Raw genomic sequence first — 18042 nt, 5'->3', positions numbered from 1 at the left:
GCTGAGTTTTCACAAGTGCATGACCATCAACTCTGCCTCCCTCCATGGTCAGCAGATAATCTTGCCCCCTACTTTCCTGCGAAGACAGAAGCCATAGACAGAATTCCTTCAACTTATAATTGTATCTGCAGTCATATCTACCCTTTATTCCTTTCCTTCTGTTATCATGGACAAACATGTACCTACCTACTCCTTTATCTAAGGCCAGATTTCTTCTCTTGGTTTTACTTTCTCAGAGGCCTTGCTCTATTGGATTATCTCTCTCATCCTCAACTCTAATTTCAAGGAATTAGCTTGTTTAAGTACTAATGCTCCGTTCTTTTACCCTGGATGCTCACATTAGCCATTTCCTTTTCTTGGAACAACTTTTTTTTTTTTTTTTTTTAACATTTCTCCTTCATTTATCATGACTCCTACTCACCCTTCAAGTCTTTGCTTAGATGCCATTTTACATAAGACTTCCCTGACCTTCCATCCCACAGTTTGGTAGAACCTATTGAACTTCCTTTTTCATGATACTCAGCTCACCTGTAATTACTTGTTCTATGTATATTGTGCTCATAAGACAAACACAGGATCTGCTCTCACAGTATCTTGTTAACTGCTATACCTCCAGTACTTAGCATAGCATTTGTCACATTAAATATTTGCTGCTTAATGAAATAATTGAAATTCAATCATGTCATCCATACAAAGTAGTATTTTTATTTTTATTTTATTTTTTTTAATTTTTTTTTTATTTATTTATGATAGTCACACACACACAGAGAGAGAGAGAGAGGCGCAGAGACACAGGCAGAGGGAGAAGCAGGCTCCATGCACCAGGAGCCCGATATGGGATTCGATCCCCTGTCTCCAGGATCGCGCCCTGGGCCAAAGGCAGGCGCTAAACCGCTGCGCCACCCAGGGATCCCTTATTTTTAAAATTTATTTATTAGAGAGAGAGAGAGAGAGGCAGAGACACAGGCAGAGGGAGAAGCAGGCTCCATGCAGGGAGCCCGACGTGGGACTCGATCCCGGTCTCCAGGATCACGCCCCCGCCTGAAGGTGGCGCTAAACCGCTGAGCCACCCGGGGTTCCCCCAAAGTAGTATTTTTAAATGTCTTTTTATTCTTCATATATTTTAATTCTTTATTTTAATTGCTATGCAATCTTTTCTGGGATTGTGGTTAAATAAGAATGGCATTGTGACATTTTTGTTCATTAATTTCTTATATTTCTGTTAAAATTAAAATAACTATCTTCTACAAAGAAGATTCAAAACGAGACTGATTTCATAGTCATAAAAATCCTATAATATGGAAAGATCCTTAGAGAGCCTCTATTTGAATTTTCTCAGATTACTCCTTAGAAGCAGGAAGGAAACCAAGTACTGTGGTATTTTTATGACTACATTAGTACTGCGTTATTGCTATCTTTTTACGCAGATCCGGGTGTCTTATGGCTAGAGATCACCGGTGGGGAAACATTCTGAAAATTCAGAATTCTTTTTAATCTTTCAATTGTGAAGGAGGGTGATCATCTGTTAGTTTACATAACTACTTCATATAAATAGCTCAGCTTTACTGTGCAAAACTAAATTTACTCTGCATTCATTGATAGACACTAGGGCAGACATTACATGACTTCTTCATGTATGTAACATTCAGACATACATGTACAATTTAAACACACACACATATCCACGCACACACGTATGCGCACCAACATAAAATTTGAGAGTAAAAATATTTCATTTAGTTAAAACTAAATAAATGAAAGATGTGTGCACAAATATAAATATTTCTCCTTATAAGCAGTTTCTACTGCCAGCCTTGATGCAAGTGTTGTTGACCCAGTATAGCTCCTTTCACCAGGTCAAAATACAGTTTATCGGTGTACCTACAGCGAGAGGCTTCACAGACCGGCCTTTTGGAATCCTATTCAAACAAAACCAGAAAAGCAGCCTAGACTAACTGAAAAGGCAATTCAGACCTTTAGTGAGGTCTTCTGAAGCATGACAAAGCAAACGTCTTAAAATTCTCTTTCCCAGCTGTAAATCTCCATTCCAGTCCCTCAAACAGGAGCCACCTCCACTCTCTTGCGTGAATGTGACTTAGCTTATGCAGCTTTTTATTTTCCCTCCTCATCCTGGAGCTGAGCAAGAACTCTTCCGGAAGTGGTGCGCCTGGAGGGTACGACCAAGGAGAGGCCCAGAGGGAATCAGCCGTGCTCCCCACGTGCCCAGTTTCTCTCCTCAAGTAGCTAATGAACTGGAGATAAAAGGGACAAGCAGGGATCCCCGGGTGGCGCAGTGGTTTGGCGCCTGCCTTTGGCTCAGGGCGCGATCCTGGAGACCCGGGATCGAATCCCACGTCGGGCTCCCGGTGTGTGGAGCCTGCTTCTCCCTCTGCCTGTGTCTCTGCTTCTCTCTCTCTCTCTCTGTGTGACTATCATAAATAAATAAAAATTAAAAAAAAATTTTTTTTAAGGAACAAGCAATTAACAGGGGGAGGAAAGCGGCGTCGGTTGGTGTGATACAGGCGCAGGCCGAGCAAAGTGAGGGATGCTCAGGTAGCGAGACCCGCCCGGAGGCGACGGTGGGGGTGAGCCTGGGCCTGTGGGGCCTCCGGACTCAGTTTCTCTGTAGTGGCCCTTCGGGGGTGCTTCCCTTTACACGCATGACTTCCTTTAGCTGGATAACAGAAGGACGGGGAGCCATCTAGGTACAGGGCGCGGCTAAAGGCTCCTCCAGCAGTCCTCAGAGTGGTCTGCGAAACCCAAGCAGTCCCTGAGGTCCCTGAAGACTGGAACCCGGGTGCTCTGGGTCCCAAGCGGCTCGACACTCCTCCCGCCCCGTGAACAGTCCAGGTCGGGCAGTCAAGTCCGGCTCAAAGCACGCGCTTGCGGGCATCCCGCCGCGGCCTCGGCCTGCAGGCCAGCCGGCCCAGGCTCCCGCTCCCGCGCCCGCGCCCGCGCCCGCTCCCGCGCCCGCTCCCGCGCCCGCTCCCGCGCCCGCTCCCGCGCCCGCTCCCGCGCCCGCTCCCGCGCCCGCTCCCGCTCCCGGCCGCGCAGGGCCTCTGGCGTCACCCCGCCTACGTCACGCCTCGGCCCCTCCCCTCCCCCTCCCCCTCCCTGCCCTTCCGCGAGCCGCCATTTTCAACTACCGCTGCGGCGTCTTTGGGCCCTCCTCGGCTTCCGTCCCAGATGATCCCTCCCCGAGGCTGCCGCCGCCTCCTCCTTCCCCCGGAGCTGGAGCCACCCCCTCGGCCAGTGGCGTAGCCGGACTCCGTGTCGGGGCCAGCCAGATAGGGGCGGAGGTCCTGAGCCCGGGCTCGACTGGAGCGGGGGGCCATGGAGAAAGCGGCCCGGGGCGTTTTCCGCAGCGACTAACGCGGGCCCGTTGCGGCTGCAGGCGCCATGGACCGAGCCCCCGCCGAGCAGGTACGCGGGCTCGGGCTGGGCCGGCCGCTGAGGGTCGCCGCTCGGTCCGGGGGGGGCCGTGGGCTCGGAGCGGGGCCTGGGCGGCCGGAGCCCGCGGCTTCCTGCGGGAGCAGACTGCCCCCGCCCGGGAGCCCGGTGCGCCCCGCTCCCGCATTGTTCCCGAGGCCGCTCCGGGGACCGGGGGCCCCTGCAGCCGCGGTGCTCCCCTCCCCCGGGCTGGGGGCTCGTTTCTGCCCTCGCTCCGCGGTTTGGTGGAAGGGGCCAGAGGACCCCCGAGCTGTCAGTGCTCCCCCGAGGGGGGGCGGGTTTGTAACTTGGAGCGGGTGACACCCCCCCCCCTTAGTTCTGGAATGTGTTTTCGAGGTGGCCAGGCTTTCGAAGGCTTCTCACCCAGAAAGACTGTCAGAGAACGTGTGAGAACCACAGATGCAGATGCCCAGGGTCGTGGGCTTCTCACAACGTTCCATTGAGCAAAAAAAAAAAAAAAAAAAAAGCATTGGTGTTTTGTTTTGTTTTGTTTTGCTTTTTGTTTTGTTTTGTTTCTTTTTTTGCGGTGGTTTTAGGGAAGTGTTTTAAGACAGAAGATACTATGGTTTTCCCCTGCCTCTCTGACCAGTCACTTTGCAAATAATGTCTTTGAAAAATTGGGCTTCTATTTTAAGAGTGTTGGATCCGAAGTATGAATTCATTTCTGAGACCGTTTTCATATTCCTAGAGTAGTTCCATTAGTAACCTATTTTGTTTTTGATTGCATTAAATTCTTGATTATCCATGCGAGTAGTTGCTGGGAGGCAGGGGTGATGAAAATGTAAATGATAATCCAAAATAATAGTCTCCTCCCCCCAAGTGTTAGTATTTTCCTTCCTTGAGACCTTTACCAAACTACTTAAAATTTGATGAAATCGAAGTTTATTCACTGTGCATTCTCTTCAGTGGAACCCAATGTAGAGCGAGGCAAAGAGATGGAAAAAGAGACCAGTGATTTGCCTAGTTATTTTACAAATAGGTAATTAGTATCGGAATAAATGAGACGAGATTTCCAAATTCCTGCATATATGTGTACACATAGCTGGTCAGAGGCGGTTTTGATTTTGAAATCTGGCTCTTTTAGCAGGCAGATTCCTAGTTGCGTATATTTGTTTTTACAAAACCTTTAATTTAAAAAAAAAAAATGAGACTATGGCTTTGAAAACAGTGAGTTTTATAAGATAATACATAGATTTCCAAAGCAAAATTGATCAGAGCCTCTTGGCTGTCCAGTGACCCAGAGTATTCTATATATATATTCAGTGAAAAAAAAATTTTTTAAGGCATCTGTCAGAAATGCGTTTAATTTCTAAGCCTGACAATTGAATAGAAAATTTTCTTGAACAGTTTTCTCGTATGTACGTCACTAATGAAAAGGTTAAAGTCTTTGGTCCTTCATCATGATGCCAGAACTGTAACCAGTAATGCTACCATATGTATACTTATGGTTCCTTTCATCTTAGAGGAAATATAATTAACTATTTAGCATAGCTGTTTGTGTGTGGTTATCTTAACAGCAAGTGCTATGAGCAAATTATTTAAACCAGAGAACCTATTCCTCTTTCATCTTATATCTTTCCAAAGTCCACAACCTATTAAAATGTTGTAGAAATTTAAGTATTAGAAAGAAATCATGAATGTAGATTTTCCATTGAAGAATTGCTTCTTCTTTTTTTTTTTTTTTTTTAAACTCTAGTATCTCCTGCCTCTTCCCCAGCCTAATCTTAAGAAAGAGAGTAATTCTAACCACCCTCTCTTCCCACCCGCCACATACTTACAGGACACCAAGATACAGAAAAGTGATGCTACTTTGCCTTGTTCAGGCTGGAGGCAGTTAATTCAGGGGTCTATGGATGACCTGGAAGGAGTGTGCTTCATTTTATATTAGCATTTTTCTGGGGCAAGACTCCATTATTTTCATCATATTCTCAAGGGAATCTGTCACTGAAAAGAGGCTAAGAACCATTAATCTAGTGGTAGATTAGGGGCTAGAACTGAGCTTTTTCCACTTTGAGTTCTTGATTGTTTCCACTATACCATAGAGTAATATACTTTTATATATATATTTTTATATTTATTTCTTTTTACTTTTTTATTTTTAGTAATGAAGTGAATTTAGGTAGGCAGAAGTCACTAAAAATATATGTGATACGTGAATTTCCATTTTCTCTCACAAAATGTTTGTGTTTTCATTTTAAACCAGTACTGATTTATATTCAGAATTTTTGGGAAGGCCTGCAGCATTATAACATACTCATAATATTGTAGTGGTTAGCAATTTATAGAAATCTGATTTTTAAAAAATAGTACTTAATACAAACTGTGCATTTCATGTTAACCTAATTGAAATCCTTGGAGTATTGCACAAGTGTAACTTAAAAAAAAATCCAAGCATGTTTTGCATGAAGACATTCAAATTGCTCTTTAAAAAAAAAAAAAAAAAACTTTGTATAAAAGGGTAAATTGTATGTATGTTGATCAGAATTATAAAAAGTAAGTTACTGGGAATACATGCTAGATAATAGTCTTAATTGCAATAACGACTGTTTGAAAAAATGTTATAACCAAAAGAGGATCTCAAGAGTATTCTCGTATAGCAAGCAAGCAAGCAAGCAAGACTGTATTAAATCAAAACAAGTAATTTAATTTTAATTGCCAGGGTTAGATGTTCTAAGAACAGTTATTACTTGGTGTAATGCTTTTTTTGTTTTGTTTTGTTTTGTTTTTGCTCTTAAGGGGGGGGGGTTGTAAAGGGACATGAAGAATAAATCATGGAGTTTATTTGTTCATTAAGGCTTAATGTTTCTATTTAAGGAAATTTAAGACAGTGTTTTGAGATTTTTAAAAAAATAAACAATGGCTTTAAAAATGACAGAATACTTGAAGTTCACAATATGTTTTGTATTATCAAATGATTCAAACATTGGCTTAATTTTTAGTAAGTTAACATTACATAGGCTCTTTTAAAAGCATTTACAAGACTATTGGTCACCAATGTCTTTAAGTCTTAGAAAAGCAAACACGTAACGTATGACTTCATGCAAAGTGCTGTTTACTAATAAAGATACAAATCATCTGGCTTATAATTTTTTCCTTTAAATAATTGATAAACTTCAAATCGTATCAGCGTTGCAAACTAAGTATATTCTAAATAAGTTACTATAAAACATTTATGATTCAGTAATACTTGTAGTTGATCTTTATGACTAAGTAAATGATTTATCTTAACAGGTTTTAAAAACAGTACTTTTGTAATCAAAAGAAAGTAAAATAACTTCGGGAAATTTAACTTTTTTTTTTTCCAGATTTATTTATTTGAGAGAGAGTACGGGGCAGGGGGGAAGGGAGCAGAGGGAGAGAGAGGGGAACCAGACTCCCTGCTGAGTGGGGAGCCCAGTGTGGGGCTGGATCCCAGGACCCCAAGACGATGACCTGAACCAACACCAGGATGTTCAGCTGACAGCCATCCAGGCACCTTGCCAACCTTTGGAAATTTAAAAAGACATTTTTCCCTAAGCCCTCAATCAAGAGGAAATAAAAAGGTAGAATTATGAGATATTGAAAAAGTAATGCATATGAAAGCCTACAGGATGTGGCTGAAGCTATACTCTGAGGCAAATGCATAGTCATAAATACTTTCATTATTAAACATTTTAAAGGTAAGTAAAATTAAGTGTCCAGGGCTAGAAGTTAGCAGGAAAACCCTACTGAAAAGCAAGAGAGGAAAATAAATATAAACCCAGAAATTAATAAATTCGATAAATCCAAAAGCCAGTATTAAATTTAGAAAGCTGGGGGATCCCTGGGTGGCTCAGCGGTTCAGTGCCTGCCTTTGGCCCAGGGCGTGATCCTGGAGTCCCGGGATCGAGTCCCGTGTCAGCTCCTGGCATGGAGCCTGCTTCTCCTTCTGCCTGTGTCTCTGCCTCCCATTCTCTCTCTCTCTCTCTCTCTCTCTCTCTGTCTATCATGAATAAATTTAAAAAAATAAATTTAGAAAGCTGATTTGTAGAAAAGTACCATCAGGCACCATCAGGATTAGGTGTGGTCTGTTTTAACAAAAGAGGAAAAGATTTGAATAGTAAATCAAGTTGGCAGTCTCAGTTAAGTATTTTGATTTTTTTCTCAATGTTTTCTGAAGTCTTGCAAAACTTACCTATATAACTACTGCAATCGATTTGGCACAAATGTTTCCTTTCACTGTAAGCCATTGCAATCAGAAACAATACAGCTAGCACGTATCTCTAGCCATTTCTTCCTTTGGAAGAAATTTATTTTTCTTTGACCATGAGATGTAAAATATCTTAATGTTTGATATATTGTAATTTTACCTTAGCATAGAGAGAATGTACAGGGTTTCCATGGTCATATTTTTTTCTGTAGGTGTGTGGTAGGTACATAACGAAATTTTACTGTGGGAGACTGCCTTATTATGTTCTTCTTCAGTTTTGATTTTAAGTGGGTGTTTTTTTCTGTTGCTTAATCTGGGAAAATTATTTGTGCTCTTCTGGAGGTTCTATTCCAGAAGAGTTTAGTGTGCATTTCCTGCTGTTGGATGCTTCATAGTAATGCTTGCTCATTTTCCCTAAACCAGTCTAGTACAGCACTCGTTCCAGAACATGTACTCATAGCATATATGTTGAATTTTTATAGGCTCTCAGTGATCTGAGTGCATTTGTTTAATACACTCTGTTAAAGAAGGTTTTTATACCTTCATGTTCTGATAAATTCTTGGGTTTTCTAGCTCATTCACATCAAAGAAGTTTTATTATTGACATTTGTTTTAGTATATGCTAAATTTAAAAGGAATGTAAAACTGCTTTATGTTTTTATTTTTATTTATTTTTTTTCCTACCATAGGCTTCTGGGATTATTAGGATTTTTCATTAATTTGGAAAATCCTGAAATAATTTCTGAAAGATAGAGATACTTTACTAAGTAGATAGTTTTTTAAGCAAATAGTATAGGGAGAGTTAGACTTTGTGTAGTTTAGACTTATTTTATATTTATATTTACTTTAAGGAGATAACTCTGCTATAAAATTTCTGATTTCTGAAAAATAGATCTTGTCAAAAGTAGACTAAAAAATTCAAGCTGAGGAATATCATATGAAGTAACTAGTCTAATTTTTTCATAATGCTTTGTTGTCCACTGTATAGGACATTTTTCTTTGATTCTATACTAATACAATTGAAATATTGCTGGAATTTGTTACTTAACATATTGTCTACATGGGCTTTATTATGTGGAGTTTTAAGAATAGTTTGAGATCTTTATTTTTTAGGCCTGAGAAGAGCAGATGCTTCATTTTAATGTGTGATACTGAAAGCCCTAAAGTCACAACAAACAACTTTTAAGACCATAGAGAGTTGTAACTGTAGGAGAAAGTTTGCCAGCCTGTTCCTACTAGTGACATCTTCTGTTTTTGCAGCTGTTCACTACAGCAGCTTCTCTTTTTTGCTAAACACAAAGGATCACTTCAGTGTTTGTGAGTTTTATTGTTGAACTCTGATATCTAGAATTGCACTTAGAATAGAAATCTTATAAACTTTAATATTTAAGAGCATATACTGTGTATATGTACAGATATCAGTTATAAGTTATGGGTGACACTTTTTTGATAGTAGGTTACCTAAGTTCATGAAACTTACAAAGTAAAATGAAACTAAGTATAAAAACTTGTTGCAACTTTTGACCTGAACAAGAATTTGAATTTGTTGTTACCAAAGTAATTTATGGGTTGGTATTATTTGGGGAAAGGTGTCAGGAAACATATTATCTTTAGATTATCTTATTTCTTAAAATTATTTTAGTATAATTTCTTTTTCATATGGAAATTTGATATAACCATACTCCGTGCTTTAAAAATGTCCTAATACCTTCTAATAAAGATCTATAAAACTTCTCAGAGAGTTCTCATATGTTTAAAAGGACTTCTCAGATTTTTCAAAGAAATCCTAAAAATTACATTTTTAGTGTAGTGAAAATGTGATTTAAATTTTCCCTCTTTTTATACCTATGCATGAACTATATAAGGCAAGTTTCCACTATCTGTGCATTCTTGTTGAAAATCAGCTTTCCCCCCACCAATTTCCTCCTGGCAGAACGTTTATTAGATTGATATTTTATATTTTACACAAGTAATTTTTGAGTTCTGATGTCAGTTTTGTTAGTTTTGAGTGAAAATTACTGACTTAAGACTATAAGCATTTGAAGGAGTTTTTGCTTTCAGGAAATTCAAGAAACCAGCTTCAGCTCATAGATACAGTATTCATAAGGCAAGTACTCTCTTTAATTCAGATTTGGTTAATAGTGTAAAAATAGATTTCAAAGTTTAATCAGGTAGGAAGGATAGTGAATTAATATTGCTATAAATAGTTCAGATTTCTTCTTCTGCCTCACCTTTTTACAAGCATTCTGAATATTTCCAGTGGACTCTTTTTAGAGAATGGTTTATCTGAATAAAGACTCTCTGTTGACTATATGTCCTTAGATTTTGTCTTCAGATTTTCTTGCATTTGTTACTGATTACTTTTGTGAGAAGCAAGCCTGAAATTTATTCTGGGAACTCTGCCTTGCTCAGAGCTTCCAATAAATGCCATCCTACTGGAGAGAAAAGTTCTAGTTAGGACTGTTGCTTTGATTTGAGCAGTTGAAACACTGGATTGCATTTCACTTATTGGTTTCTTAAAGAAGTGTTTAATATCTTTTTAGATTGTGATATTTATGTGGCTTTTAACATTCTACCTTTGTAGAATGTGCCTATAGGTTTTTTCTTTTTTGTAATTAAATTGTAAATATTTGTTGTTAAATACAGAAGGAAAACTCCATAAAAACAGTATATAGATAAATGAATTATAAGATGAATACCTTGTACTTGTCACCCAAGTTAGGATATAGAACTTTGCTAGGCATTCAGAAGCTTCCCAGGTACCTCCTCATGATCTCAACTCCTTTTCACATCAGTAATTTCATATGAGTAATTCCTATCCTGACTTTCATCCTGGGTCTTACTTGCTTTTCTTTATAGTTCTGTCACCCACCTGTGCATCCTAAAATACTTTAGTTTTTAAAATAAATATTTTAAGTTTCTGTAGATTTTTAATTTTTTAATTTTTTATTTTTTTATTATTATTTTTAAAGATTTTAGTATTTATTCATGCGAATACACAGAGAGGAGACAGAGAGAGAGAGGCAGAGGCACAGGCCCAGGGAGAAGCAGGCTCCATGCAGGGAGCCCGACATGGGACTGGATCCTGGGTCTCCAGGGTCCCGCCCTGGGATGAAGGCAGGCGTTAAACCGCTAAGCCACCCGGGCTGCCCTTCTGTAGATTTTTTAATCTACAGAAATATATACAAAATAAACTAAAATGGGAGTGCCTATTCTGGATTATGTTAGTTTACTCAAGTTGTCTACTGGGAAATAAAGTACTCATTTTTTTCTCCTACTTTAACTGTGAACCAAAAGTTTTTTGCCCTTATGTTTTCTTTCTTTTTTTAATCTTAGACATTTTCCTTTCTTTTATTTAAACCGTACTAATCTAATTTCCTGAAATGGACAAAAATATTTTTCAGTCTAGTCAAAAAAATATAAAGTGATTATCCTTCAGAACTCTAATGATTTTTTCCTCCTAACAGAATTAGTTAAAAGCACATTGTTTTGTCTGAAGAGCTAGATTTCTTTACTACCAGATTTATTTTTGGATTCAAGTCTAACTTCCTTGTACTCTTGATTGTTTTAACAGCTTTGGTTACATAAGAAATGACTTCATTAAAATGCAATTACTTGATATGCTATTCCCTGTTTTATTTGATGGCTTTGCCTAAATAATCATATTTAGTTATTTTAATATGACATTGCTGTTCCCTTTGGATGTTTTGTAAATACTGAGATCTAATTACTATTTGTAAACACTGACTCTTCCATTGTTAGATTGTGAATTTGTATTAAGGTTTTTGCTCTTTTTTTTTTTTTTTGCTCATTTATTAATAGTGTGTTTTACTTTCTCTTTGAAGAATGTCAAGCTATCAGCTGAGGTAGAACCATTTATTCCACAGAAGAAGAATCCTGATACATTTATGATCCCGATGGCACTCCCAAATGATAATGGAAATGTTTCTGGTGTAGAACCAACTCCAATCCCCAGCTACCTGATTACTTGTTACCCATTTGTGCAGGAAAACCAGTCCAATAGGTAATCTGTTTATTATCTTTTTTTGTGGGGCGGGGGTCGGGTAGGGAAATACAGAAATTGGCATGGCATACTTCTTCATTTTTTCCTTTTGTAACTTTTTCTTTTTTTAAGTTTATTATTTTTTTTTAGTAATCTCTATAGTCAGCCTGGGGCTTCAACTTGTAAGTTTGAGATCAAGAGTCCCGTGCTCCACTGACTGAACCAGCCAGGTGCCCCTCCATTTGTAACTTTTAAACATTAACCATTTCTCTTTTTTAAGAAAAGTAAATAAACCCAAATGAAGGAGAAATTTGAAAATTGTTATTTTCTCATTCTTTCTAAGAGGAAATAGAGTTTTTTGGATGTATTTCCTATAATAAGTCATTAAAATTACTTTGAAATAAGTTGATACAAGGGGAGGAATGAATATTCAGAAAGTGGTGAACAGAAACCCTTTTTTAAGAATAAGTATCTAATCAATTTTCAGAACAGTCTGGCATAAGAAAATACCAAGAGATAGTCTTTAACATTGAGGCTTTTATGGTTAACGTATATTTCTAGATTCTGATTCTAGTTTAAATTTAGCTTCTGTGCTATAGTCACAGGGTGATTTAGCCAAATGCTTGCAATTCAGATAATGTGTGACCTAGTGGTTAGGGTGTTACTTGTGATAGTTATGATAGCCTTTTTAACCCTGCTTAGACTGAGTGATTAGTACTTTGTTGATGTAGCTCATTTTATTGCTGTATAAAAAGTATTTTCAGCCTCTTTCAATTAATATCACACATAAAAATTATATTTCTCTAGCACTCTGGGATAAATGGATGAGGCCCAACAGCCCCGAAGGTAAAGACAATCAGTATTCCTACATACCTATAAGCCATCACGTGGCACACTAGTGTGCCAAGGTATATTCTTTCAGATATAGTCTTTTATTTATTTATTTATTTATTTATTTATGATAGTCACAGAGAGAGAGAGAGAGAGGCAGAGACACAGGCAGAGGGAGAAGCAGGCTCCATACACCGGGAGCCCGACGTGGGATTCGATCCCGGGTCTCCAGGATCACGCCCTGGGCCAAAGGCAGGCGCTAAACCGCTGCGCCACCCAGGGATCCCCTGGATATAGTCTTGATGTAAGAGATATGAGGCCACTAAGCTGCTGTATGAAATATTAAGTATTCAAGTTAATGATCTCTAAAACTCTAGTTTTGGAGATTGGACAAAGAGTAAGGGATCCTTCTCAATTGCAGTTAATGTTATATGAAAAAATTTTGACCTATGTTTGAAGTGACTTATAAACCAAATTTAATAATACTATTTTTTGGATTTGACAAAATAGCCAAACGTAAAGTACAATTAATTTTTCTTACTGTACTAAATAATCTTTGAGAATTCGTGAGTAAACCAGCCAGCAGATTAGATATATTTCTTAAATTATGACAATGAACATTTTTCCATTGTGCTTTGTTGTGGGGTAGTGAGGAAAAGCTCAATGCTCCCCTCCCCATGACCCCTCATTCTTCAGCAGCAACTTTCATAAGGACTACTGAGATAGGAAGAACCTTGCTGATGCTTTACGGAATTGCACTAGAAAAGGTTCTAATGCTAGGGATAGGATGGCAGTGGACCGGCTTGCCTCTCTTCTTCTTTCCCTTGGACCTGGAATCTGTTTCCACTGCCAAGGAGGGGAGCCAGGAAGAGCTTCACTTGGCCAAATGGTTCGAGGAGTATGAGAGAGAAGTAGGAAGCCGTGCGACTGAGCTGAAGAATGAGAGGTGGAGGAATCAAATCACCCATTTAATGATCACCTTACGCAGTGATCACCTTACCCTGCTTTTTGCAGAAGGCTGTCACAGTTGTTAGCATTGGATGGGAACTTTGGACTGCCTTTGTTTACAGATCCAGCAGCTAGGTATTTAACTTCTAGGCAGAAATACCTTGAGGAGGTTGAAGAGAGAGTTACAAATAAGAATGGTATGTACTTTTAAAAATCTTGGAATGCAGTAAAACTATTAGGTTAAATTTCTTTATACTGTCATTTAAGTTGTTATTACATTTAAGTTGTTATTACAGTTGTTAATAATCTCTAATTACAGCAAAGAACTTTATAAGGTGATAATTTTATCTCCTTTTTATTGTGAAGCCACTGTTCTATCCTTTTTTAAGTTAAAATGAAGTAAGAGCTTTTGCTTCAGCATTACCTTTAGACTCGTCACTAGATTGTTCTTTTTTTATTTGATTTTAACAGACAGTTTCCGTTGTATAACAATGATATACGATGGCAACAGCCCAGTCCAAACCCTGCTGGGCCATACCTCGCCTACCCCATTATATCTGCTCAGCCACCTGTTTCTACAGAGTATACATATTATCAGCTGATGCCAGCACCATGTGCCCAAGTTATGGGATTCTATCATCCTTTTCCTACACCTTACTCCAACACCTTTCAGGCTGCAAATACTGTAAATACTATAACCACAGAATGCACTGAGCGTCCAAATCAGCTTGGACAGGTCTTCCCATTGTCCAGTCATCGAAGCAGAAACAGTAACAGAGGACCAGTTGTACCAAAAGTAAGTGACTTTGATATTTTTATTGTTAATAATAGTGTAGATAATTCACTATTTGTATTGATTAGCTTTTGATGCTGAATTTACTATAAAACATTTCATTCACTATTATAATCAAGGGTAGAACATTTATAAAATAGTTTTCCCTGTTTTTATTATGCCTTATTATTTTTTTTAAAGATTTTATTTATTTATTCATGAGAATACACAGGGGAGAGAGAGAGAGAGAGGCAGAGACACAGGCAGAGGGAGAAGCAGGCTCCATGCAGGGAGCCTGACGTGGGACTCGATCCCAGGTCTCCCGGATCATGCCCTGGGCTGAAGGCGGTGCTAAACCGCTGAGCTGCCCGGGCTGCCCTGTTTTGCCTTATTCTTAATTGATGATATGATTTACAGTCACCTTCAGATTCCTTCAGAGAGTTTTATGTCCTCATAATGTGTAAATATTTCCAAATTATTTTAATTTAGTGATAAGAATTGCATAGTGTTTATAAGTGGTAGTTTGGATTCTACGCTAGTGGTGTGGAATGACTAATGCACTTCATTATATTTCAGTCTTCAGAAACCAGTAAGAGATACTATGGAGAACATTTGTGATTCATTAAATCCCTTCAACTTCATTGTTGCTATTCTGTGAATTTTTAGTAGCAATAGCACTTTGTTAGTCAAGTGTTGCTTTACTATATTATCTGAACACAGGGTCTCCTCAGGCTGAAGAAAATGAAAGATAAGTGTGTGAAACCACTCTTAAGATTAGTCTTTTGACTATGTAAAAAAGAGGGAGACATGAAGAGCTTGAAAACAAGAGATTTGAGATTTATTCTATATAACTGTTTCTTAACTAAAAGGATACTTTTATATTGAGGCCTTAATAGCAAGGCATATAAGAAGAGAAGACAAACCATGTTTCTTCTCAGCACTTTTGAGCTAATAGATGGTAGAGTGAATTCTTTCTTTCTTTTCTTTTTTATTTTTATTTTTTTAAAGATTTTATTTATTCATGAGAGAGAGAGGCAGAGACACAGGCAGAGGGAGAAGCAGGCTCCATGCAGGGAGCCTGACGTGGGACTCAATCCGGGTCTCCAGAATCACGCCCTGGGCTAAAGGCGGTGCTGAAGCGCTAAGCCACCGGGGCTGCCCCATAGAGTGATTTCTTAAATGCATTTTATAGCTCTGTCATCAAGGAGTTGATGCCTTCCTAGATTCCTTTAGTCCAGCTTCTTCAGTGAAAAGTTTTTGCTGTCTTCTGGCATACTTTTCACAAATTAAAATACATACATGCAGCAGAGGTTGCTTTAAAAGGCTTTTATATTTTATAGTCTTTGTTCGTGAAAACATTGGGTCAGGGGAAATTGTTTTGGGATCTCTGGAGAATGTAAAGAATAAGTATTGGAAATTAGGTAGTAGTATATAACTTTCAGATGTTGAAGAAACATGACTTCTCAGAGTGCATTTCCAGCACTTCAATGTAGGCAGTTAAATTCAAAGTTCCATTGTATAAATCGCTGTTTTTAAGTGATGAATACTGGTGTTTTAAAAAATTAAGGAAAGGATCAGCTTTCTTATATTTTCTTTTCAAGCTCTAAAGCAGAATTGTTTTTGTACTTTTGCCATCATGAAAGTAAAACTTATCCGTTGGATAAGCTTTCACCCTTTTCTAAATAAATATTTATAATCTCTTATATAATATGATTATACATCTGTCATTTACTAATTATTGATTGAGAATAAATGAAGTAGAAGTAATTACAATGAATTAATATTTTATTAATCATAGTAGCATTAATAGTTATTTGAAAAATTGTATTAAAATGTGTGTATAATAATTTCATGTCCTACGATTAACTGCAGATAATTTCATGAATTGCTAACACAGTAACCCTCTCTCCCCATGGATTGGGAGCCACTAATTTAGAGCATAAATTTAGATGTGTTTTATAGTGGATGTATATATGTATTTTAAATGTTTAATACATTGAGTAGGTTTTTAAGTTATTATTTTTTTGTTGGCTTAAATCAGCAACAGCTTTTACAACAGCACATAAAAAGCAAAAGGCCACTGGTGAAAAATGTAGCTACTCAGAAAGAGACAAATGCAGCAGGTCCTGATAATCGATCAAAAATTGTGCTTCTGGTAGATGCTTCACAGCAAACTGGTAAGCAGGGGTTCTTATATATATATCACTGATTTTTATCTGTTGTCATGTATTGACTTTATAATTGTGGACTGTACCACTTTTCAGGATTCTAGACTTTCATCCTTCCATTTATCTTGCCACTTTGTGAAACTCTCTAGGAAGATAAAAGCAGTCCATGAACATACAGTGTTCTTTCAACTAGTTTGCTGGCTAATGTGCAGTTTTGAGGAGGATTTGAGGTGTCCTTATCCCCATATAGTAGTGGAGCAGTTCAGAAATCAGAGTTGGAATTTTGCAGGCATTGTAGGAATTTGAGGACCCATTTTTGCAAATATCAAAATTGTATTTTTTTTTTAAAGATTTTATTTATTTATTCATGAGAGACACAGAGAGAGAGAGGCAGAGACACAGGCAGAAGGAGAAGCAGGCTCCATGCAGGGAGCCTGATGTGGAACTCGATCCTGGGACTCCAGGATCACACCCTGGGTCAAAGGCAGATGCTAAACCACTGCGCCACCCAGGGATCCCCAAAATTGTATGTTTTTATAACTACTTTAAAACCCTTTATAGGGACGTCTGGGTGGCTCAGTGGTTGAGCGTCTGCCTTCAGCTCAGGGCATGATCCTTAGAGTCCTGGATTTGGGTCCTGTGTCGGGTTCTCTGTGAGGAGCCGCCTTCTCCCTCTGCCTGTGTCTCTGCTTCTCTGTGTCTCCCATGAATAAATAAATAAAATCTTAAAAAAAAAAACACCTTTATAAAATACTCTAATATAGTATTTTTATAGAAAGAACTTGGCAAGTTTTCTGTGCCACATCATAGATTGGAACCATACCTATGAGCGGCACTATCCTCTCAAACAAGTAAAAATTTTGGACTAGTTGTATATCATTTTGTCCAGAGTTTTTTAGAGGACTGTATAAACTTTAAATAAGGAAGCTTTATCATGGTAATAGTTAAAAATTAGTATTTTCCAGTTTATATCATTAAATCCCAATATCGAGTTAGATATCTCCTTACCCATTCTCATTGACAGTAGTAAAAAAATTTTGTTAATGATCAAGGCCAAGAATTAGATCTGTTCAAAGACACATTTACTTTTTATCCCTATAGTCTCCACTCTGGCTTAAAATAAATTTGATGATGCATACTTTCTTTCATTTGAGCTGTACCTTTTCTTTTGTGACATCAGCTCAGTTATTTTTTTTACAATTGCTTAGATCCATTAGGAGTAAGGAAGGATCTGGGAATCAGTTAAAAAGCAATCTTTCTATAATTTGTATCCATAAAGCAGTGTGATCAGTGGACTAGCAAATGCTTGAGATGCTATAGAAAAGAGTAACAATATAATATATTTACAAAGTTTTCTAGGTTTTTTTGATTGTTGCTGGTCATAGTGACTGACTTCTATGTGCTCTAAACCCTGGGACTGCTTTTAAAAATCTTTACTTCTTTAGTTTGCTCATTAAGTGACTACAAAGACAATCTTCTGATAAGAATTAGGCAATGAATAGATGAATATTAGCAAAACTAAAGGGCAGCCTACTAAATGGGATAAGATATTCGCAAATGATATATCCAGTGGAGGTTAATATCCAAAATATTTACACAATACCAAAGAAAACAGATAATCCAATTTGAATTGGCTAGAGGACCTGAATAGACATTTTTCCAAAGAAGACCCACAAATGGCCAGCAAACACATGAAATGATG

The 18042-nt window shown here is 38.2% G+C and overlaps 1 protein-coding gene across 2 annotated transcripts in view; it reads left to right on the top strand.

Moving 5' to 3' along the window:
- The first annotated feature begins 3119 nt into the window (after nucleotides 1-3119).
- SECISBP2L (SECIS binding protein 2 like) overlaps nucleotides 3120-18042 on the top strand; it is a 61792-nt gene continuing 46869 nt past the window's right edge. The window contains exons 1-4 of one of the 2 annotated variants that reach the window (XM_025472856.3): nucleotides 3120-3423; nucleotides 11464-11642; nucleotides 13872-14196; nucleotides 16214-16349. In XM_025472856.3, coding sequence (XP_025328641.1) covers nucleotides 3400-3423; nucleotides 11464-11642; nucleotides 13872-14196; nucleotides 16214-16349 — 664 coding nt within the window. In that variant the 5' untranslated portion in view covers nucleotides 3120-3399. Of the gene's footprint in view, nucleotides 3424-11463; nucleotides 11643-12428; nucleotides 12468-13871; nucleotides 14197-16213; nucleotides 16350-18042 lie in introns of those variants that run through there. The other variant, XM_049104137.1, reaches the window with a different exon arrangement.

This window comes from Canis lupus, chromosome 30 (genome assembly GCF_003254725.2).
Source record: "Canis lupus dingo isolate Sandy chromosome 30, ASM325472v2, whole genome shotgun sequence".
Classification (NCBI taxonomy): Eukaryota; Metazoa; Chordata; class Mammalia; order Carnivora; family Canidae; genus Canis; species Canis lupus.
The sequence above is the reverse complement of the archived record's forward strand: the minus strand, read 5'-3'. Positions and strand labels throughout refer to the sequence as shown.